General features: G+C 42.6%; 1 protein-coding gene and 1 long non-coding RNA gene across 4 annotated transcripts in view; both read left to right on the plus strand.

The window, feature by feature from the left end:
* The window catches only part of LOC110532683 (glutamate receptor ionotropic, delta-1), a 341,013-nt gene that overhangs the window by 270,425 nt on the left and 45,150 nt on the right, over positions 1-25,438 (plus strand). For all 3 annotated transcript variants that reach the window (XM_090241098.1, XM_090241106.1, XM_090241100.1), the window contains 2 exons: positions 15,514-15,567; positions 25,000-25,173. In XM_090241098.1, the coding sequence (XP_090097224.1) occupies positions 15,514-15,567; positions 25,000-25,173 (228 nt within the window). The remainder of the gene's footprint in view (positions 1-15,513; positions 15,568-24,999; positions 25,174-25,438) is intronic.
* LOC149985653 (uncharacterized) lies at positions 6,269-7,576 on the plus strand. The gene is made up of 2 exons (XR_016482504.1): positions 6,269-6,843; positions 7,041-7,576. It is a non-coding gene; the product is annotated as an uncharacterized LOC149985653 (long non-coding RNA).

Below are 25,438 nucleotides of genomic sequence, written 5' to 3' on the forward strand. Positions count from 1 at the left end.
TACACCAGCCTAATCTAGGGAGTTGATAGGCTTGAAGTCATAAACAGCTGCTGGCAAACGCACGAAAGTGCTGTTTGAATGAATGCTTATGGGCCTGCTGCTGCATACCATCACTCAGTCAGACTGCTCTATCAAATCATAGACTTAGTTATAACACGATAACACACAGAAGTACGAGCCTTAGGTCATTAATATGGCCGAATCCGGAAACTATCATCTCAAAAACAAGACGTTTATTCTTTCAGTGAAATACGGAACCGTTCCGTATTTTATCTAACCGGCGGCATCCATAAGTCTAAATATTCCTGTTACATTGCACAACCTTCAATGTTATGTAATAATTACGTAAAATTCTGGCAAATTAGGCGGCCCAAACTGTTGCATATACACTGACTCTGCGTGCAATGAATGCAAGAGAAGTGACACAATTTCACCTGGTTAATATTGCCTGCTAACCTGGATTTATTTTATCTAAATATGCAGGTTTAAAAATACATACTTCTGTGTATTGATTTTAAGAAAGGCATTGATGTTTATGGTTAGGTACACATTGGAGCAACGATACGCACCGCATCGATTATATGCAACGCAGGACATGCTAGATAAACTAGTAATATCATCAACCATGTGTCGTTAACTGTAAGGTTGCAAGATTGAATCCCCCGAGCTGATAAGGTAAAAATCTGTCGTTCTTCCCCTGAATGAGGCAGTTAACCCACCGTTCCTAGGCCGTCATTGAAAATAAGAATATGTTCTTAACTGACTTGCCTAGTTAAATAAAGATTCAATGAAGGTGTACATTTTTTTTAAAGAAATCGGCCAAATCGGTGTCCAAAAATACCGATTTCCGATTGTTATGAAAACTTGAAATCGGCCCTAATTAATCGACCATTCCGATTAATCGGTCGACCTCTAATTCATACGATATTTTCTTCAACAATCAATGGGTATGTTTCATTAATTCAGAAGTTTAAAAAAATGGATGACACCCCTTTAAGGTGTATTTGAAAGATCTTCTCCAGTCTACTCTGACTGACATGCTTTTGGCAAGTCACCTGAAAAAACTTGAATACATTAAAAACATCAATTTTATCATTCATTCCGAAGGAGAAATTAAAACAAAAACACTTAAATATCAGCCATGTCTAAGGGTGTTATCTGTGGACTTGGTTTGGCATTTTGCTGGCAATATGCTATCACCTGACCTCTTCTCTCCCAAAACTCCCTGCTTGGCCAACTGTCAGCTCGGTTTCATATTACCAGTGGGAAGAACTCTAGTTTTCACACTCCCACTCTCCTCCAACACCCACAACTTGTGCTGTTCACACTATCCTTGCATCTCACCCATACAACTGTATGTAATTAATATCAGCTTATTGTTGAACTTTGGTCCCCCACCCTGCTACATCATTTCCTCTGTACTTGTTAAACCTGCTCATCCATATGTAGCAAAGCCCACCATCCATATGGACAGCATGTCTTCTCTGGGGGAGCAGAACAACTAGACCTGAAGGCCACGCTGTGTTGATCTATAGTATACGATAGTTTAATTTAATCTGGAGGACATTTTAAGAGAAAAGCAGAACATCATTTTCTCAGTCTACCTGTTCATCAAGCATAATGGACACTACTCTTTAGTATCTGCATCTTAATGATCATTTCGTTCAACCAATATTGGGTGTTTTTTCCACCGAAATGGCCTTGTTTGTGTTATTGGCGACTATAATGGCTATTTTGAAGTAGAGTTATTCAGTGCTCTGTTCTAACTCCTCTTAGCACTGCCTTTATAGGTGTGATGGAAGACACTATAGATGGTTCATACACAGGTGGTTCAAAGGAAGTGTTGAAAAGGAGAGAGAAAAAGAGGTGGTGGGGACGCCAGGAGTCGTCTGAGCCTTAGGAGTCTGTCTGACACTGTTCTGCTCATCACATCCTGACAAGCCTGTCACAATTTAATAGCACCTTCCCTTTTCCCTCTGTGCTTCAGCTGCTTTGTTTTTCCTCTGCCTCTCCTGACAGCTCTATGTGGTGCATTGACTTCTTGGCAGTCTCACTAGTGAGAGAGTGTGAGTGTGTGAGCCCATAGCCTGCGGCAAAGATTAGAAGACTACCTATGCCTACCTGGTGGGTAGTGTTGTCTCCTCAGAGGCAATGGGAGAACTGGCCCCCAGTGCATGATGGGATTGAAAGGCTTCGACAGCCACAAGTACTCTACAATGACACAGCAGCGCAGGGGGGCTTTGAATCCCCCACATCACTGCAATGGTAAAACTCCCCAAAGTTGCCGCTTTAGTATCTTCACCGACACAAGCACATGAGGCAAGTAGGCACATTTTCGTGCTGATTAAATGTAGGAATGGAGTGAGACTCTAAATTGGTATTAGTCCAACATTTTCTATTTCATTAGCTATACCAGTGTTGTTCAAATTTCTGCAGTGCAAACTCTTTGTCCATTGGGAATCTATCCCATGCCATTCCCCCCCCCCCCCCCCCCCCGGCAGTTTCAGAAGAAGAAGATGTCTTTGTACCTCTGATCCGTTATTCCAGATTAATGGCTTTAAAATAGGGAGAGTGCCTGGGGAACAATTACAAGGAGCAACTCACCTGAAAGCACTCCACCAGTTCTGTATACTGATGGTAGAACATTTCATTTTAGCCTGTTGTTTTTCTGTTGTCTATGCTGCTGCTGCTGCTGTTGTTGCTTTGTGGCAGTAAATGCTCATGATTACTTTTTCTTGTGAATCGTGAATGACTGAGCAAAGTCAGTGTGTTTGTTTGAGGCTTGCTGAACGACCATTTCATTGGTCACGAAGATAAGGCCTTTACATGTAGGTATGTACAGTATGGAATCATCATATGTGATATCAGCATCATATTTATTGGGTAATTTCGTAACACTTGTAACTAGCTTCCCTATGTGTAGCATTACATCCTTTTCAAACTAATTACAGATAAACACAAGGTAATGGAGTATTAATGTGTTAACCCATCAATTTTTTCAATAAAAATTCAATTGAGGTAGCATCATAGATTCACAACATAAACCCCTTGCCGGTTTAATGCAAAGTTTATGTTCCAGCTGTGCGAAAAGGCACCTTGTTGATGTGTTATGTCTATCTTCCTACTGTGCCAAGACACTTTACATGTTATCTTTGAGGTAAGTCTGACACTTTACATGTTATCTTGGAGGTAAGTCTGACACTTTACATGTTATCTTGGAGGTAAGTCTGACACTTTACAGGTTATCTTGGAGGTATGTCTAAGACACTTTACATGTTATCTTGGAGGTATGTCTAAGACACTTTACATGTTATCTTGGAGGTAAGTCTGACACTTTACAGGTTATCTTGGAGGTAAGTCTGACACTTTACATGTTATCTTGGAGGTATGTATAAGACACTTTACATGTTATCTTGGAGGTAAGTCTGACACTTTACATGTTATCTTGGAGGTAAGTCTGACACTTTACAGGTTATCTTGGAGGTAAGTCTGACACTTTACATGTTATCTTGGAGGTATGTCTGACACTTTACAGGTTATCTTGGAGGTAAGTCTAAGACACTTTACATGTTATCTTGGAGGTAAGTCTAAGACACTTTACATGTTATCTTGGAGGTATGTCTGACACTTTACAGGTTATCTTGGAGGTAAGTCTAAGACACTTTACATGTTATCTTGGAAGTAAGTCTAAGACACTTTGTTAAAATGCAACGTATGTTCTTGTTGCTACACATCAGCAAGTTCGACTTGGCATTGAAGTCACAGCAGCACACGTTTCACACCATTAAATAAAGAATTGTACAACAGAGGGGTGCTAAACTACTGCGGTCATAGGTATGAGAAGATCGAATTTCAATATTGAAACTATGTTGCAAATGTCGAGTGACAGACAGCAATGTTTGTACAACCCCCCCGTTGTTGCAAACGAAATGTTAGGCTAGAAGCAAGGGGGAATAATGTCTAGATGCCTGTTACAGTGGAGATCAAGTTAATGAATTGGCTGGATGGGCTGATGGGGAAAGTGGATGACCAGGGATTTCTTCAGAAAACCAGATTCCCATTTTTGTATCATACGCTTGCTTACCTGTGCTAAACAAGTTTTTTAGTATAGCTTAAAACGCGTCTTGTTTTGACCGACCCATTGTAGAATGATGTTTAAGGACGGCTCTGTGTTTGATATACAGCCTTTCTCTTGTCACGTATGCAGAAATGATCCTTAATAATGTGCTTGGAGGGTTAGAAGGCACACATGGTCAAGACTTTTGTTGTGGCATGCATAAACAGTCATATCGGTATCCAATCTGCCCACAAACACACAGATTCTGACTGTGTGCGTATCAGAGGAGAACAGGGCTTCTCTTTCGCAACCATAATTTATCACTATTGTGTTTATTGACGGAACATTTGCTATTGTATTATCGTCCTTTTTGTTTCCACTGCTCCTGTTGTTTATCATGAGAGGGGCTTTGGTTTTCATTTTGAGGCTGACCTGCCAACAGACAGGTCTCTTGTTACTGCATTGAGAGCAGAGCATTAGGGATTCAGCTCAGGTGTAGCGTCACGAGCTACAAGCTGAGGGGAAGAATGCCTGAATGCAATGACAGATGGGAGCAGTGATTCTGTTTAATGTCACATGTGCACACTCTTCATGGGAGGCCTGGGTGGTCTGGAATACTGACAGGGAAGGACGTGGGTTGTCGCCACAAGTAAGATATCACATACAGTGCCTTCAGAAAGTATTCACACCCCTTGACTTTTTCCACATTTTGTTGTGTTACAAAGTGGGATTAAAATGGATTTAATTGTCATTTTTTTTTGTCAATGATCTACACACATTCTTTTAACAATGTTTGGGTCAACATACACGTTAGTCCAGCTTCTCTCACATGAATGCCATGAAAACGAACACTCGTTCCTCCATATCAAAGGTGAATCTTCATCACTGCCAGCGGGTTGTCCTGACTTCCTATGTGCCAAACATTTCTGCTCTTTCCCAATCTAAAAGTGCAATTAGAAAAGAAGCCCTTGTGTGTGTTTCTTATGTTAAAAAAGAAAAGGTGTAAGACAGGAAATAATGAAATGATGATATAGAACAGAATGGCCATAATGATGGTCATTATGGCCAAACAGTTATATTTTTGTTTCATCAGACCAGAGGACATTTCTCCAAAAAGTACTATAGCTTTTTTATGGCGGTTTTGGAGCAGTGGCTTCTTCCTTGCTGAGCGGCATTTCAGGTTATGTCGATATAGTGTCATGTATTGTCATGTTGTGTCTTTCTGTCCTTTCCTTTCACCCTGTCTCCCTCTGCTGGTCGTACTAGGTTACCGTTTCTGTCCCTCTTTCCCCCAGCTGTTCCTTGTCTTCTCTGACTACCTCATTCACCCCTTTTCCCACCTGTTCCCTTTTTCCCTCTGATTAGGTCCCTATATCTCTCTCTGTTTCTGCTCCTGTCTTTGTCGGATTCTTGTTTGTGTTATTCATGCCTGAACCAGACTATCGTCATGTTTGCTGCAACCTTGTCCTGTCCTGTCGGAATCTGCCGGTCCATCTGAGCCTACGTTTGTTTTGTAATTAAAGAAGCTCTGTTTACGTTAATTCGCTTTTGGGTCCTCATTCACGCACCTTAACAGAAGAATCCGACCAAGAATGGACCCAGCGACTTCGGATCCTCTCCACTCAGCCGTCGAGATCCAGGGAGCGATGCTAGGCAGACACGAGTAGGAATTGTCTGCTGCTCGACATGCCGTTGAGACCCTGGCCACCCAAGTCTCTAACCTCACAGAACAGGTTCACCATCTCCGCCTCGATCCACCGGCCACTTCCAGGGCTTTCGAATCTCCGGAGCCCAGAATCAATAACCCGCCGTGTTACTCTGGGGAGCCCACTGAATGCCGCTCGTTCCTCACCCAGTGTGATATTGTGTTTTCTCTCCAGCCCAACACTTACGCCAGGAGCACTGCTCGTGTCGCCTACGTCATATCTCTCCTTACTGGACGGGCTCGTGAGTGGGGCACGGCAATCTGGGAGGCAAGGGCTGAGTGTACTAACCAGTATCAGGACTTTAAGGAGGAGATGATACGGGTTTTTGATCGATCTGTTTTTGGGGAGGAGGCTTCCAGGGCCCTGTCTTCCCTATGTCAAGGCAATCGATCCATAACAGACTACTCTATTGAGTTTCGCACTCTTGCTGCCTCCAGTGGCTGGAACGAGCCGGCTTTGCTCGCTCGTCTTCTGGAGGGTCTCCGCGCAGAGGTAAAGGATGAGATTCTCTCCCGGGAGGTTCCTTCCAGCGTGGATTCCTTGATTGAACTCGCTATTCGCATTGAGCGACGGGTTGATCTTCGTCACCGAGCTCGTGGAAAGGAGCTCGCGTTCTCCGTTGCCCCCCTCTCCGCATCACTACCATCTTCCTCTGCCGGCTCGGGAGCTGAGCCTATGCAGCTGGGAGGTATCCGCATCTCGACTAAGGAGAGGGAACGGAGAATCACCAACCGCCTCTGTCTCTATTGCGGTTCTGCTGGTCATTTTGTCACTTCATGTCCAGTAAAAGCCAGAGCTCATCAGTAAGCGGAGGGCTACTGGTGAGCGCTACTACTCCTGTCTCTCCTTCAAGATCCTGCACTACCTTGTCGGTCCATCTACGCTGGACCGGTTCGTCAGCTTCCTGCAGTGCCTTAATAGACTCTGGGGCGGAGGGCTGTTTTATGGACGAGACCTGGGCTCGGGAACATGACATTCCTCTCAGACAGTTAAGGGAGTCCACGGCCTTGTTCGCCCTGGATGGTAGTCCTCTCCCCAGGATTCAGCGTGAGACGCTACCTTTAACCCTCACTGTTTCTGGTAATCATAGCGAAACCATTTCTTTTTTAATTTTTCGTTCACCTTTTACACCTGTTGTTTTGGGCCATCCCTGGCTAGTTTGTCATAATCCTTCCATTAATTGGTCTAGTAATTCTATCCTCTCCTGGAACGTCTCTTGTCATGTGAAATGTTTAATGTCTGCTATCCCTCCTGTTTCCTCTGTCTCTTCTTCACAGGAGGAGCCTGGTGATTTGACAGGGGTGCCGGAGGAATATCACGATCTGCGCACGGTGTTCAGTCGGTCCAGGGCCACCTCTCTTCCTCCACACCGGTCGTATGATTGTAGTATTGATCTCCTTCCGGGAACCACTCCCCCCCGGGGTAGACTATACTCTCTGTTGGCTCCCGAACGTAAGGCTCTCGAAGATTATTTGTCTGTAGCTCTTGCCGCCGGTACCATAGTCCCCTCCTCCTCTCCCGCCGGAGCGGGGTTTTTTTTTGTTAAGAAGAAGGACGGGTCCCTGCGCCCCTGCATAGATTATCGAGGGCTGAATGACATAACAGTGAAGAATCGTTATCCGCTTCCTCTTATGTCTTCAGCCTTCGAGATCCTGCAGGGAGCCAGGTTTTTCACTAAGTTGGACCTTCGTAACGCTTACCATCTCGTGCGCATCAGGGAGGGGGACGAGTGGAAGACGGCGTTTAACACTCCGTTAGGGCACTTTGAATACCGGGTTCTTCCTTTCGGCCTCGCTAACGCTCCAGCTGTCTTTCAGGCATTAGTCAATGATGTCCTGAGAGACATGCTGAACATCTTTGTTTTCGTTTACCTTGACGATATCCTGATTTTTTTCACCGTCACTCCAGATTCATGTTCAGCACGTTCGACGTGTCCTCCAGCGCCTTTTAGAGAATTGTCTTTTTGTGAAGGCTGAGAAGTGCTCTTTTCATGCCTCCTCCGTCACATTTCTCGGTTCTGTTATTTCCGCTGAAGGCATTAAGATGGATCCCGCTAAGGTCCAAGCTGTCATTGATTGGCCCGTCCCTAAGTCACGCGTCGAGCTGCAGCGCTTTCTCGGCTTCGCGAACTTCTATCGTCGTTTCATCCGTAATTTCGGTCAGGTGGCAGCTCCTCTCACAGCCCTTACTTCTGTCAAGACGTGCTTTAAGTGGTCCGTTTCCGCCCAGGGAGCTTTTGATCTCCTCAAGAATCGTTTTACATCCGCACCTATCCTTGTTACACCTGACGTCACTAGACAGTTCGTTGTCGAGGTTGACGCGTCAGAGGTGGGCGTGGGAGCCGTTCTTTCTCAGCGCTCCCTCTCTGACGACAAGGTCCACCCTTGCGCGTATTTTTCTCATCGCCTGTCGCCGTCGGAACGTAACTATGATGTGGGAAACCGCGAACTGCTCGCCATCCGCTTAGCCCTAGGCGAATGGCGACAGTGGTTGGAGGGGGCGACCGTTCCTTTTGTCGTTTGGACTGACCATAGGAACCTTGAGTACATCCGTTCTGCCAAACGACTTAATGCGCGTCAGGCGCGCTGGGCGCTGTTTTTCGCTCGTTTCGAGTTCGTGATTTCTTATCGTCCGGGCTCTAAGAACACCAAGCCTGATGCTTTATCTCGTCTCTTCAGTTCTTCAGTAGCCTCCACTGACCCCGAGGGGATTCTCCCTGAGGGGCGTGTTGTCGGGTTGACTGTCTGGGGAATTGAGAGGCAGGTAAAGCAAGCGCTCACTCACACTCCGTCGCCGCGCGCTTGTCCTAGGAACCTTCTTTTCGTTCCCGTTCCTACTCGTCTGGCCGTTCTTCAGTGGGCTCACTCTGCCAAGTTAGCCGGCCACCCTGGCGTTCTCGGTACGTTTGCTTCCATTCGCCAGCGTTTTTGGTGGCCCACCCGGGAGCATGACACGCGTCGTTTCGTGGCTGCTTGTTCGGTCTGCGCGCAGACTAAGTCCGGTAACTCCCCTCCTGCCGGCCGTCTCAGGCCGCTTCCCATTCCCTCTCGACCGTGGTCTCACATCGCCTTAGATTTTGTCACCGGACTGCCTTCGTCAGCGGGGAAGACTGTTATTCTTACGGTTGTCGATAGGTTCTCTAAGGCGGCTCATTTCATTCCCCTTGCTAAGCTTCCTTCTGCTAAAGAGACGGCACAAATCATCATCGAGAATGTTTTCAGAATTCATGGCCTTCCGTCAGACGTCGTTTCGGACAGAGGTCCGCAATTCACGTCTCAATTTTGGAGGGAGTTTTGCCGTTTGATTGGGGCTTCCGTCAGTCTCTCTTCCGGCTTTCACCCCCAGTCTAACGGTCAAGCAGAACGGGCCAATCAGACTATTGGTCGCATCTTACGCAGTCTTTCTTTTCGCAACCCTGCGTCTTGGTCAGAACAGCTCCCCTGGGCAGAATACGCCCACAACTCGCTTCCTTCGTCTGCGACCGGGCTATCTCCTTTTCAGAGTAGCCTCGGGTACCAGCCTCCGCTGTTCTCATCTCAGTTCGCCGAGTCCAGCGTCCCCTCCGCTCAGGCTTTTGTCCAACGTTGCGAGCGCACCTGGAAGAGGGTCAGGTCTGCACTTTGCCGTTATAGGACGCAGACTGTGAGGGCTGCTAATAAGCGTAGAACTAAGAGTCCTAGATATTGTCGCGGTCAGAGAGTTTGGCTCTCCACTCAGAACCTTCCCCTTAAGACGGCTTCTCGCAAGTTGACCCCGCGGTTCATTGGTCCGTTCCGTATTTCTCGGGTCATTAATCCTGTCGCAGTTCGACTTCTTCTTCCGCGATACCTTCGTCGCGTCCACCCGGTCTTCCATGTCTCCTGTATCAAGCCCGTTCTTCGCGCCCCCGCTCGTCTTCCCCCCCCCCCCCCCATCCTTGTCGAGGGCGCACCCATCTACAGGGTCCGTAGGATTTTGGACATGCGTCCTCGGGGCCGTGGTCACCAGTACCTCGTAGATTGGGAGGGGTACGGTCCTGAGGAGAGGAGTTGGGTTCCCTCTCGGGACGTGCTGGACCGTGCGCTGATCGAGGATTTCCTCCGTTGCCGCCAGGTTTCCTCCTCGAGTGCGCCAGGAGGCGCTCGGTGAGTGGGGGGGTACTGTCATGTATTGTCATGTTGTGTCTTTCTGTCCTTTCCTTTCACCCTGTCTCCCTCTGCTGGTCGTACTAGGTTACCGTTTCTGTCCCTCTTTCCCCCAGCTGTTCCTTGTCTTCTCTGACTACCTCATTCACCCCTTTTCCCACCTGTTCCCTTTTTCCCTCTGATTAGGTCCCTATATCTCTCTCTGTTTCTGCTCCTGTCTTTGTCGGATTCTTGTTTGTGTTATTCATGCCTGAACCAGACTATCGTCATGTTTGCTGCAACCTTGTCCTGTCCTGTCGGAATCTGCCGGTCCATCTGAGCCTACGTTTGTTTTGTAATTAAAGAAGCTCTGTTTACGTTAATTCGCTTTTGGGTCCTCATTCATGCACCTTAACATATAGGACTCGTTTTTACTGTGGATATAGATACGTTTGTACCTGTTTCCTCCAGCATCTTCACAAGGTCCTTTGCTGTTGTTCTGGGATTGATTTGCACTTCTCGCACCAAAGTACGTTCATCTGTAGGAGACAGAACACGTCTCTTTCCTGAGCGGTAGGGCGGCTGCGTGGTACCATGGTGTTTATACTTGCATACTATTGTTTGTACAGATGAACGTGGTACCTTCAGGCATTTGGAAATTACTCCCAAGGATGAGCCAGACTTGTGGAGTTCTACAATTTTTTTCTGAGGTCTTGGCTGATTTCTTTGGATTTTCCCATGATGTCAAGCAAAGAGGCACTGAGTTTTAAGGTAGGCTTTGAAATACATTCACAGGTACAACTCCAATTGACTCAAATGATGTGAATTAGCCTATCAGAAGCTTCTAAAGCCATGACACCATTTTCTGGAATGTTCCAAGTTGTTTAAAGGCACAGTCAACTTAGTGTATGTAAACTTCTGACCCACTGGAATTGTGATACAGTGAATTTTAAGTGAAATAATCTGTCAGTAAACAATTGTTGGGAAAATGACTTGTGTCTTGCACAAAGTAGATGCCCTAACCGACTTGCCAAAACTATAGTTTGTTAACAAGAAATTTGTGGAGTGGTTGAAAAACAAGTTTTAGTGACTCCAACCTAACTAAATCCGTCTGTGCGCGTGCGCCATCGTGCGCTATCGTGCATAAATTTAAAAAAATCCCCTTACACCAAACGCGATCACAACACGCAGGTTAAAATATCAAAACAAACTCTGAACCAAAGACATTAATTTGGGGACAAGTCGAAAAGCATTTAAACATGTATAGCAATTTAGCTAGTTAGCTTGCACTTGCTAGCTGATTTGTCCAATTTAGCTAGCTTGCTGTTGCTAGCTAATTTGTCCTGGGTTATAAACATTGAGTTGTTATTTTACCTGAAATGCACAAGGTGCTCTACTCTGACAATTAATGCACACATAAAACGGCCAACCGGATCGTTTCTAGTCATCTCTCCTCCTTCCAGGCTTTTTCATCATTTAACTTATATGACAATTGGCATCTAAACTTTCATAGTTTTACCATGACAACCGGCAACAGTTCGTCTTTCAATCACACGTGGGTATAACCAATGAGGAGATAGCACGTGGGTACCTGCTTCTATAAACCAATGAGGAGATGGGAGAGGCAGGACCTGCAGCGCGATCTGCATCATAAATAGAACTGACTTCTATTTTAGCCCTTGGCAACGCAGACGCTCGTTGGCGTGCGCGAGCAGTGCGGGTGCAATAATTGAATAACATGGATTTCTAAATGTATTTTGTGACGCACGCGACCTGTCCGGTCTGGTCAGCATGTAAGTGTATGTAAACTTCCAACTTCAACTGTGTGTATATGTTTACATTATTATTTTTTATTTTTTTTGACCGTTTTCTAAGTCAGAAGACATCCATCTAGAGTTTTCTAGGACCGTGTAGTAGTGTGTCCCCCATAACTACTACTGTACATTAATCAAATATTGCCCTCTTGCTGGGATTAATGACTAAAACCATAGCGAAACAGTGCAAAACGACTGTCAGCTCAACTTTAAAGCACTTCAAATCAAATGTAATTTTCATAATTTTTTTGTTTTTTTAGATTATAATTGTGTTTGTGCATTGTTTTTTATACCAGTCTTAGGAAGAGTAATCAATCCCAAATGTGTGTCCTCTGTAATGAAATAGTTGAATAGCCCTGCGCTAAGTTACATAGGCTTTTCACTATACTAATGGAGATGAGTAGGCTCAGGTCTGAGCTCGTTTCCACAGCAACAGAGGACTATAGGAGATAAGGCCAGGGTCCCAACCATTGTGAGTATTTCATGAAGAGCCTCATTATGGCTTGGGTGCCTTTGTAAGACTGGCACAGAATTAAACAGTGAGCTTTTGACAACTCATCCTGGTCTATCCTTTCAAACGACTGTCTGATCTAAAGTTCTCCTGAACCCTTGGGATCACTGAATGGTTTCATTCAATAGAGAGATCCTCTCATTACTATATAGCAATGCCAACGACCTATGTTCCAATTACTAGTAATACTGGTTGTGCCATGTTACAGCACATCATTACAAAACAGTTCTTACACAGACTCTGCATAAATATGATAGGAGTAACACCAACACATTTCACGTGGCATAGAATAACCATTTATTTTATACCAAGCCTAGTATCCTAATGTGTATTTTTTTTTACCAACAGTACTAACAAAATGTTAATTATAACATGTTGTCAGAGTAAGATGGATTCTTTTGCCTGTTGAATGCTCCAAATGAGGCGGAATACCTCTTAGCTCAAGGTGGAGACCATAACCCTTTATTCCAAGAATATTCTAAGAATATAACAATAACCTCCCTGGCTTGATTTATAAAGGTGCAGTAAATCCATTATTATACTATCATTATTATCATATATTATAATTATTATACTTCCAACATTAATCAGCTTACTGTGCTGTAATGTGCCAGATAACAAATAAAATAAAGAAGTAAACGTGTTAAACTTTATAAACTGTTGTTTGAGTCTAGACTGTGTATTCATACAAAAAAAAAGGATTCACAACAGATCCTAATTTGAGCTAATAAGAAACTTTAAACAGTTTGATTGACAGCATATGGGAAAGCAAAACATGTTATTTCCACAATTATTGCCAATTAGACCATTTGTTTTGCTAATTGCCAATAATGAAGTGAAACTGTGCTTGTCTCTATGTGTGAAACAAAGACAAATAAACATTTTCCCTGCTTTTGGCATGTAGTTTAATAAGCTCTGAGAACAACAAATGTTGCTGCTGAAATGCATCTGTTCTGACACTAAATAGAAAGTATGCAGCAGAGTTGTGCCCTTTGCCTTTTGTTTAATCCTCTCAACCATGGGATGCAGTGATCCATTTTCATTTGTAGGCATAATTACTTGTTGCACTTATTGACCAAAAGCAAAACCCAGACAGCCTGAGTGATTCTGGCTGTGTTTACAGATTAGACAAACAATCTTGCAGGGTTTTGTTTTAATACTCAAACAAGGGATCCACAAGACACAGAGACATTTAGACTGTACAGTACATTCGCTGCATTTACATAGGCAGCCAAGCTCTGATCTTTTTCCCAATTAGATCTCATTAGTCAATAGAGCAATTAGTGGGAAAGGTCAGAATTGTGCAGCCATTGCATAGTGAATATGGACACAATTGAGGATTCCGTACCATTATATTCAATGTCAAGATGCTTCATATATAATGTTATAGCTTCACTCACCAACCTTTGGGAATTCATCTCAGTGCATTATTCCATAAGGAGGTCAAATACATACAGAAATGTGAGTTACCATCCAACTCTGAACAACAATAAATATTTGCTTTCCTGAGACCTTATATCCTCAAATGCTCAAATCCGCCAAACACTAATTCCCTTTTTAAATCATGGAGTTCTATATTATGTTCTTCTTTGTGTTGCCTCGGTGTAAAAGCAAACCTCAGGGCCCTCACTTATGTCACTAGATCTAACTGTGAAACTAACTCAGTTACATTAACATTATAGCATATAATCATTCTCTGATGTTGCTTCTCCTGAGTATGCATTTTATGCCAAAACCTTATTTCTCTACAAAGCTTAATTTAGAATAATTTCCTCAAGTGGATGGAAAAATGTAAAACACAACTGAATTCTCGACAAGATGTGTTGCTGAGATGTGACCGGTAGGTCACAAGTTCATGTTGTTGCCATAGTGTGATAATGTGTGAAACCTATCAAACTGACAGTATAAAGGACAAACCACATAAAGATGTTTGAGTCCTAGTTGAAGTTCTATAGACAAACAGCTGTCAATCCCACACAGATAATTTGTCCCCCAAAAAGTCCATGAACCTCATAACCTTTTAACTTGATGACGTCAAATTCCTGGTGTGACTAAGGTCGACGTTGTTTACCATACTGTTGCTATTGTTGGAGCTGAACTGAGGCTAAACTAGGAGGACCGTTTGCCCCAATCATAACCTTTACCCAGCTGGCGCACTAACATAGCCCCCTTCACTTTGTTATTTACATTATAGAATGTGACAGTTTTCATAAGAAAAGTACAAAGAACTGTCTGCTCGTTCTAACATCAAGGTTATCCTTGGGGACCAGACCAAGGCTTTTGCTGCCAGGCTTTCATACGCACCAAACAGTATGTATTGTATGTGCCTAAATGGATTACTCAGATGCACAAATGGGTTTGTTGATTTCTTCTATGGTAAGGACTGTTTCACTGCAATTTATGTTTTTCCTTCTGGAACACTCTAGCATTGTGAAATCACTTCTATTGTCTGGTGAGTAGCATTGTGTTGTGTAGATCAAACTATGATATGTGATAATCTACCTGCCTGTTCCAAGACCCTATTGCCTACATCTGGTTGGGAGATAGTTTGGCTCCAACTCTCAGACACAGGATATGATCCAATGACACAATGTTCATTGTTTGTACATTGCTGAATAAGTCTGTAGAGAGTCACTAACTCCAGCAGCTGTTTGCTATATTTCTTGTGTCTCTATCGATAGCGACGGGCTATCTGTTTGAATGCAAGTGTGTCTGAATGGCACATGGCCCGTTAATTTCAGAGTGAGTAAGAGGCAGACCACTTCAATCGTGTAGGTAAATATTACTCTTGTGTTCAGGTGTCTCTGCAATATTCACAGAGACCAAGCTGGAAATGAGGGACATTAAAATCAAATTATGACTCTTGCAAGGTTAGAAGATCGATCGGCAGCTTTCGGGTTGTGCTGGGTGCTGTTATTGATGAGCACACTGTTGTTAGGTAAAATGGTGAACGCTTTGCAGTTATATGTAAGGAGGATATGGGGCTATCAATCTTAGTTGCAGTATAGCAAAGGGGATCATTTGGAAGCTAATGACAGCAATTTACAGAAGAGGACAAGCGTAGAGATGGTAACCATGACAGATGTCATGCGTGAATAGTCATGTGATATGTGATAGAGCCATTACGACGGAGCACTCACATTATGAGTGCACATACAGAATGTTGTGAAGAGCCTAAGTAATGGGGAATGAGTAACCATGGTGAACCATTTGAGCATATGCACTTGAGTTCGGACTCACTACTCTTATGTTGTTGAAATAATATTTTGTGAAACACAGAAAATATTAATGTACCCCCCCCCCCTCTTCTCTCTGTATACAGGCTGTGGAAACCAACCTGGCATCAAAGGACAGCCACTGGGTTTATGCCAACGAGGTGAGACCAAAACCCATACAGCATATTTATACATTTCATATGGATGAAAATCAATAATGCTCTCACTCTGTTCTCTTCCATATTTAGACTCATAAACAGTATTAAAGCTCTCACCACATGCCACTTCTCTTCTGTCTTTCTGAGGACGTTTATACAATATTGACACAATCATTCTTGTTTATTGCGTATTCACAGCACTTTGGAAGCCAAAGTCGGTTTTTACATGTTCTTTGTTGATATGAGATTGGCCTAAATGGTCTTCCAAATGAACTTGAACATCACTAAATGCCAAGCACTTTGTGACTACTCAACACTGTGCTCTCTATCCTGCCTGAGAGCAGCTGGGTACATTGATTCAGGCTGATTTGCAGATAAGGACCATAATCCATCTGATGTCCCAATGCTAATGGGAAAAAACATGTTCCTACCATACCTGGATGTCTTTTTATTAGTATGTTTGTACTTCCAGAGTACACTGTAAAATTGACCTAACCACGAAACCACAGTGAACTCACCCACACATACACATGAGCACACACATGCACACACACACACACGTGTTCTTGCGTGCGGACGCGTGCATGAATGCGTTAGAATAAAGTAAAACAGGAGGTTAGTAGCACCTTAATTGGAGAGGAGGGGCTCGCTGTAATGGCTGGAGCAGAATGAGTAGAATATCATCAGATACATCAAACACGTGGTTTCTAGGTGTTTGACACCATTCCATTCGCTCCATTCCAGCCATTATTATGAGCCATCCTCCTCTCAGCAGCCTCCTTTGTTATAAACATTGACAAGGTGCACAAATGGGCTGATCTTCATCATTATATGAATGACAAGTCCTTATCTCGCAACTCAGCTCCAACATCCTAATCATGATGCATGTATTGATCTTACATTCATCTTGTGAATTTGATTTATTAATGTACCTCATAGTATCTTCCTGTTTAGGCTGCTGTAACTCCTGTGAGATGAAGTGGTAAAAAATTAAAAGTTAATCTGTTATTTATTTTGTGGCAGGCAAACACATTCCTTTTTGCTTTAAGACAATTATGATAGTGTCACCACCAAGACATGAGATTTAATAGCATCAGACAGCAGAATGTATGAGCTAATTGCATGTTAATTTCTCCATAACTTCCTTAATGATTGACACGATGTGGCATATTGTTGAGTTATCACTCCTCACTGTATTAATGAATAGGACGGGCTGTACCTGAGTACTTTGAAATGACACCACCTCTTTCTTTCTCCATGAAAGTCAAGCGTACACTACCGTTCAAAAGTTTGGGGTCACTCAGAAGTACAGTGTAGACATTGTTAATGTTGTAAATGACTACTGTAGCTGGAAAGGGCAGATTTGTTATGGAATATCTACATAGGCGTACAGAGGCCCATTATCAGCAACCATCACTGTTCCAATGGTACGTTGTGTTAGCTAATCCAAGATTATCACTCTAAAAGGCTAATTGATCATCAGAAAACCATTTTGAAATTATGTTAGCACAGCTGAAAACTGTTGTTCTGATTAAAGAAGCAATAAAACTGGCCACCTTTTGAAAAAACTAGTTTTAATGACTCCAATCTAAGTGTATGTTAACTTCCCACTTCAACTGTAGATATTCCGTTAAAAATCAGCCATTTCCAGTTACACCAGCCATTTACAACATTAACAATGCCTACACTGATCAATGTTATGTTATTTTAAATGGACAAAAAATGTGCTTTTCTTTCAAAAACAAGGAAATATCTAAGTGACCCCACATTTTTTAACGGTAGTGTATATGATGCCGCTGTGATCACCTTGAGGAGGGAACGACAAAGGCAAACTATTTTTCAATCAGCCTTGTTCGATGCTGGCAATGTATTTTAACATGGAGTACACAACATGTTCAACTTGGAAGAGAAAAAAGGAGGTGGTGTAATACTGAATACTGTAATACTGACGTAAAACCTGTCAAAAATACAGTGATTGGCTATTTACCAAAAAATACCATATGATTTGATTGACCTTCTAATTAGAAGAGTGGGAGCGGAAATGGTCCACTTACTAAGCCTACTTATAGTTCACTCTCAATCACTATATACAGTGCATTCTGAAAGTATTCACTTAATAAGCCTACTTATAGTTCACTCTCAATCACTATATACAGTGCATTCTGAAAGTATTCACTTAATAAGCCTACTTATAGTTCACTCTCAATCACTATATACAGTGCATTCTGAAAGTATTCACTTAATAAGCCTACTTATAGTTCACTCTCAATCACTATATACAGTGCATTCTGAAAGTATTCACTTAATAAGCCTACTTATAGTTCACTCTCAATCACTATATACAGTGCATTCTGAAAGTATTCACTTAATAAGCCTACTTATAGTTCACTCTCAATCACTATATACAGTGCATTCTGAAAGTATTCACTTAATAAGCCTACTTATAGTTCACTCTCAATCACTATATACAGTGCATTCTGAAAGTATTCACTTAATAAGCCTACTTATAGTTCACTCTCAATCACTATATACAGTGCATTCTGAAAGTATTCACTTAATAAGCCTACTTATAGTTCACTCTCAATCACTATATACAGTGCATTCCGAAAGTATTCAGAACCCTTCACCTTTTCCACATTTTGTTACGTTACAGCCTTATTATCAATTGGATTAAATATTTTTCCCCCTCATCAATCTACACACTATACCCCATAATGACAAAGCAAAAACTGTTTTTTACAAATGTTTGCATATGTATTACAAATTTAAAAAACTTAGAGACTTGTCCCGAAGCGACTTCGCATTGTCTTGGCTGTGTGTTTAGGGTCGTTGTCCTGTTGGAAGGTGAACTTTCGCCCCAGTCGGAGGTCTGAGCACTCTGGAGCAGGTTTTCATCAAGGATCTCTCTGTACTTTGCGCTGTTCATCTTTCCCCTAATCCTGATTAAAATATATTCCCCATGCCCCAGTATGATTACTATGTGTTGTGACTGGGCAGGGGCAACCATTTTAGCCAGGCAATCTCCAGGCCCTGTGTTCTACGCTTCTGTGTTCCACTGGTCCCTGTGATGCATTTAAGCCAGACAGGCTGGCATCAGGAGAGGAGGGGTTGTCTCTGTCAGTTCTCTGCCCCCTGGGCCTCGGCGCTAACTAGGACATGGAGGCTGCAGCGAGGTCTCATCAGCCACCACAACCAGCTATGATAATCTATTGTCACTGCTAACGAAAGTCAGTTCAGAATGAGTTCATATGAAGAGTTAAAGGCCAATGCAGCCATTTTTATATCAACATCAAATAGTTTCTGGGTAACAATTAAGTACCTTACTGTAAGGCGCGGCAGGTAGCCTGGCGGGTAGGAGCATTGGGCCAGAAACTGAAAGATTGCTGGATCGAATCCCCAAGCTGACAAGGTAAATACCTGTCATTCTGCCACTGAGCAAGGCAGTTCACCCACTGTTCCCTGGGCGCCAGTGACATTGATGTCAGTTAAGGCAGCCCCCCGGACTGCTCTGTTCAGAGGGGTTGGGTTAAATGCAGAAGACATATTTCAGTTGAATGCATTAAGTTGTTCAGCTGACTAGGTATCCCCCTTTCCCAATTGGATTTAAATTAAAATGGGCTGTTTAGCAAAATAATATTTTTCAAGCAATAATTTAGCTAGCACTGTCTGGGAGTATTCTGAGTGGGAAGGGGAAAACTGAAAACAAGCTGTTATTGGCAGAGAGTTTTGGAACTCTTTGTTATTGGTCTAATCAATTTAACCACATGTCGATGTCACCATGGAAAGCCGAAACCCATGCAAACCTGCCGATTAGAAGGTCCTGTGTAGATTGTATTTTCAACCAGCAACTATCAGGAAATAACACTTATACCTTTGCAGTGTTAGTTTCATCAGCTGTTGTACAATTTGATATAAAACACAGGGAAAACAGAATTTGGACTGCACTGGGTCTTTAACTGGTGAGAAAGGCACTGATAGGAGAGCTGAAGTAGAGAATGGATGGAGAGGAGAGAGGGAGAGAGAGAGAAAGAGAAAGAAGAACATGTACTGAAAAGTTTTGAGAATTATAAAAAGAATGGTGCAGAGTAAAATAGATGGTTTGTCATGTTATTCTTCAGCAATTGTTGATACCAAATTTGGTAAATCTTCCACTTTCTTCACCACAAGATAGGATCAGTTACAAATCATTGATTGATGTTTGTGGGAGGAAGTGACAAGGCATCCTTCTCTCTAAATCATCAGCCAAACCAGGGTGTGATGTTGGCACAGGGGAGGGTGGTTGACACTCTCTGGTGGTTCTGTCTGGATGGATGGATGACGCAGTCAAACAGGATTTGTTTAGCTTTTTCACAAAAAAAGAGAGGAGGTGACACCTGAGTCTGTGTGTGATGGATTAGAGTCACGCGGCGTGACAGCCAGAGTCAAGGAGGACAGGGATGATATGACTGATTGTCCGTGGTAACTGCCCGACAAATGTTGGGATGGAAACGGATAATGTTGACACTATCTGTGAAACAGCAGTGGGCATAGTAGAGGGAAATAAAACACATTCTACTATCCAAAGACAGTATTTTTTTTTTATTAGGTATGTGTATTTTACATTAACATAGTTTGACAAAAAACTGTAATAAATCATTGAGTCGGAAATAGACAAGCACTTTAGTTAACCATAGTAATGTATGCTCCATCACATACTGTAATTATCCACTGCTTTGAGCTGCACAATATATATATATAAAAGAGAGAGAGAGAGAGAGAGAGAGATCATCCTGGCTAGGTAAGAGTACATCCCAGAGATCCCTTCCCTTAGTCTCTGAGCTGCTCAGCATACATGTCTAAAGTTGAAGAACAAAAAGCACCTTAACTCCTAATTAAATCTCCATGGTGATTACCAGGATTTCTTTATTTATATATCTTGAAAGATTAATAACATGATTGAGCCGGCGTATTGAGGATAATTTAGCTGTCAGCCAGGCTTGATTTGATTAATGTATTTAGATGATGTGTGTCATTGAAACTACCCTCTGTTGAATTTTGGGTTTCCTGTCTTGACTAGGTCAATTTACCTCAACTAGGTCATCTGAATTTTGCTATTGTTTTCCCCTCAAAGTGTATGTCCACACTGAATGCATAAACAGCTGATCTCTCTCACATTCATCCATTCTGCTATGTATTAGCTCTCTAATGACGGTTTTGACCTGTACTGAAATTGTATTACAGAGTAACACTATAGTGGATGTTAGTCACATTGTGTTAGAGGGGTGCCATACGAATCAACAAACTCAAAGGGTAAGCCACCAATGTTCTTTCCTTGCATACCCAAACTTCCTCCCACCCCGTTAAAATACTAAGACCTTGCCATTTGAAGCATAAAGCGGCGATCAGCAGTGGAAACAATAATAAAGCGCTTCCCCGCACTTGTTTGGGTAAAAAGCGGAGGGATGGGGCTGGAAAAATGTAACCGCTCATAAATTCATAGACGGAGCTATTGATGCAAGGACTGACCATCCGCGATATAAAAATTAGAGTTGTAACCATGTTGAGAGGCTAGATAGTGTGTGTTTACATTTACTTTATTTACAAACCTTAGAGTAAAACAAGCAGTTTTACAACAGTTGAACTAAGCTCATGAGGCATATATAATAATCGCTTGTTTTACTCTAATATTTGTAAACAAAGTAAATGTAAACAATCAATATTTTGGTTCTAATGGGGTACAACACTTGGACTAAGCTCATGAGGCATTTATAATTTATATTCTTCAATAATTAATGGGTACATATCATTCATTTATAAGCCCAAAAATGTACAACTCTGAGTGCCCCTTTAATGATCCATGCTTTTATTTAAAACCACTAATCTATGGTCATTGTTGTCTTGTTAGTAAAATGGCTTTATCAAGGTCACTGCAGTGTCAAGTGATGTCACAGACGTAACCTGTGGTGGTGGTGGAACGTTCTGACAGGTCAGGACAGGAAGGACGGCCCTGAACGTGAAGTCATACCGCCATGGATCCTGCGGCATATTCCACCCGATTAATGCAACACAGCACCTCATGAATAGCCATTGTTTACAGTTGACTGGCTGTCAAGAGGAAACTTAAACACTTAACACCTACAAAATTCTGTTTGTATGACTCATAGTGTGTTTGTGCTGTATAAAAATACATGTACATCTTTCTAAAAGCAGTAAAGTACACACCCAGTAAATTATTGATGAGGTTGTATGCTTGTTGCATAACAGTTATGCATTTCTCGAAGGAATGAATGAGCTTGGATGGTGAGATAGAGAGAACAAAAGGCCAAGGAGAGCGAGATAAATCGACACAAAGTTAAAAATAAAAAAAGGGAGAAAGCGAGACAGAGAGACAGCTAACGGGAAACAGAGGCTTGGAGATGGAATGTCTGAAAGAGAAAAATTTGACTTGGTCAGATCGAGAGAGAGAGAGAGACGGAGAAGCACAAATACATTTGAACTGTCAGTTGCCTCATTACTGTGGTGTTTGACCCCAATGCTGGTTGATTGGCACATCATTGACTGCTGTCCTGCTCTGGCTCTCATTACTATTGATCTGACCCTTCATAGGTCATCCCCTGTCTGGCCCTGTACTCATTCCTCTCACCCATAACTGTATCACCCCTGTCTGCATACATGACTTATGAGTTTCCTTCATACCCACAGCTGTTTGGTGTATGCTCTATGATTCTAAGAAATGTAAGGAGTGTTGTTGTTTATTTGTCAATTGATCAAAGCAGTGGTTCCCAAACTTTTTATAGTCCCATACCTCTTAAAACGTTCAACCTCCAGCTGTGTACCCCCTCTAGCACCAGGGTCAATGCACTCTCAAATGTTGTTTTTTGCCATCATTGTAAGCCTGCCACACACACAATATATATTTATTAAACATAAGAATGAGTGTGAGTTTGTCACAACCCGGCTCGTGGGAAATGATAAAGAGCTCTTATAGGACGACGGCACAAATAATAATATAATAATAATCAATAATTTTGCTCTTTATTTAGTCATCTTCGATATAAAACTTTATTTGTTATTTGAAAATTGTGAATATCTCACCACAGGTTAATGAGAAGGGTGTGCTTGAAAGGATGCACATAACTCTGCAATGTTGGGTTGTATTGGAGAGACTCTCAGTCTTAAATAATTTCCACACACAGCCTATGCCTGTATTTAGTTTTCATGCTAGTGAGGGCTGAGAATCCACTCTCACATAGATACATGTTTGCAAAGAGCATCAGTTTATTAACAGCGCAATTTTTCCAGGGTAGGAAAATCTGGCAGTGGCTTTTGATTAAATTCCATTTTCACAGAACCGCTTGTTGCAATTTCAATGAGGCTCTCTTGTTCAGATATCGGTAAGTGGACTGGAGGCAGGGCATGAAAGGGATAACAAATCCAGTTGTTTGTGTCATCTGTTTTCGGGAAAGTACATGCGTAATTGTTCACCCAACTCACTCAGGTGCTTCGCTATATCACATTTGACATTGTTCGTAAGCTTTAGTTCATTTGCACACAAAAAAATCATACAATGATGGAAAGAACTGTGTGTTGTCCTTGTTAATGCAGACAGAGAAAAGCTTAAACTTTTCTTGATCATAGCCTCAATTTTGTCCCGCTCATTGAATATAGTTGTGGAGAGTCCCTGTAATCCTAGATTCAGATCATTCAGACAAGAAAAAACATCACCCAGGCAGGCCAGTCGTGTGAGAAACTCATCATCATGCAAACTGTCAGACAAGTTCAAATTATGGTCAGTAAAGAAAACTTTAAGCTTGTCTCTCAATTTAAAAAAACGTGTCAATACTTTGCCCCTTGATAACTAGCGCACTTCTGTATGTTGTAAAAGCCTTACATGGTCGCAGCCCATATCATTGCATAGTGCAGAAAATACACAAGAGTTCAGGGGCCTTGCTTTAACGAAGTTAACCATTTTCACTGTAGTGTCCAAAATGTCTTTCAAGCTGTCAGGTATTCCTTTGGCAGCAAGAGCCTCTCGGTGGATGTTGCAGTGTACCCAAGTGGCGTTAGGAGCAACTGCTTGCATGCACGTCACCACTCCACTGTCTCCCTGCTCCAACAGTATAGCTACCAACACATCTTGACCACCAAAGTCCATTTGATGTCACAAAGCTGTCCAGTACATAAAAAATATCCTCTCCTGTTGTCCTGGTTTCCAGTGGTTTGCAGAAGAGGATGTCTTCCTTAATTGACCCCCACAATAGTATGGGGCTTGCCTGTCCTAGCCACTCAGTAGCTCACCACATAAGACGCTTCTAGCCCCTCTTAATGGTATCTGTTGCTTTTATACATGTCTTGCTACTCGGAAGTCGTCTTAATTCTTACTCCAAAAACCCCTGTGGCTTATTTTTCAAGAGTGAAGGTTTCATCTAGTTGTGAGATAGTATTTTTGCACATATAACACACTGTGGATGAGGAAAGGCACTACTCCCAATATAAGGGAACCCCAAATCAATGTAGTTCTCATCATATTTGCGACTCTTTGATGGTCCAATGTCCCTGTCTGTTGTTCGGTGCTTTCCCAGGTAAGGGGCCAGTAGCTCTTCGGCTGCATCAGATTCACAGCTGTCAGTGTCCATGCTAGCTGGGCTAACAACAAATGTAGAATTACTGATGCTAGCATTGGATGTGCTTGTGGAAGCAGAACAACTTGTGTCGTCGACAGGTGCAGGTGTAGTACTGCTGGTAGTAGCAGTACTACCAGTAGAGCTGGAATGTGTCTCTATGGACATGGGCATTACTTTTTTTAAACCAATTTTCAAGCAAACGGAATTGAGCAGCAGCTACGTTTGGCTACATGCGGACCGTTAGTGGAATTCCCGCGAGAGAGTAAAGATTAATGTGGTTGGATGTTAATTATTTGACTAGGCTACCTGTAATTGACATTGTGTTGTTATTTAGCTGAACACTATATTATTTTGTATTTTTTTGGCAGTGAAACGAGGCTACCAAAATGTATAGCCCTGTTGGAAAAAATAAATGGACTGTCTGAAAATGTGAATCACATTTTTATTTGGCACCCCCCTGAACGCATTGTGCGTTTGGGAATACCTGGATCAGAGGAACGGAGAGATATCAGACAGTGATGATCCCAATCCATATTCAGCTGAAAACTGATTGAAAACCTGACTTTGGAAAGAGTGTTTATTGCTTGCATTTATTGATTGATCTATTGATTAATCCTACTAATACTCAACTGTTACACGAACTGGTAACAAGATTCACTTTTTAATCAATACCTGCACTATGGTTACCATGTACCTAGTCCTATAATGAATTTGTGAATAGACCGTTTTAGACCACTTTCTACAGAGTGTGAACGTTTTAGTAAATTATTCGATTTCTTTTCATGGTTTTTACCATGAACCCTCCCACCCCATCCTCTCTTCTTTGCCGCAGGAGGTGAGTGACACAGAAATCATGGAGTTGGTCCACAGTTCGTTGGGCCGGATGACCGTCATACGTCAGATCTTCCCTCTGTGGAGAGACACCAACATCCGGTGCATGAGGAACAACCATCGCATCTCCTCCCTGCTCTGTGACCCCCAGGAGGGCTACCTGCAGTCCCTGGAGGTCAGTGTGACTGGGATTACTTTATTAATCACCGTCAGCCACACCATATATCCACACCATCAGTGTAGTCCACAGAGTACTTTGTCATTCACCCAACATCACCCCACGTACTGACGAAACATGACCATGACCAAAACAATAGTGAAGGGCGACCAGAGCGAGTTGCCCGTCAGCGCCATCACAACATTGAACGCTGTCATCATTCTAACACGGTGTCATTTCCTTCAATGTTAAAACCCTCAGTCTGTCACCATCACCAGATTAC

This window comes from Oncorhynchus mykiss, chromosome 1, assembly GCF_057628025.1.
Source record: "Oncorhynchus mykiss isolate SJ-2025 chromosome 1, ASM5762802v1, whole genome shotgun sequence".
Lineage (NCBI taxonomy): Eukaryota > Metazoa > Chordata > Actinopteri > Salmoniformes > Salmonidae > Oncorhynchus > Oncorhynchus mykiss.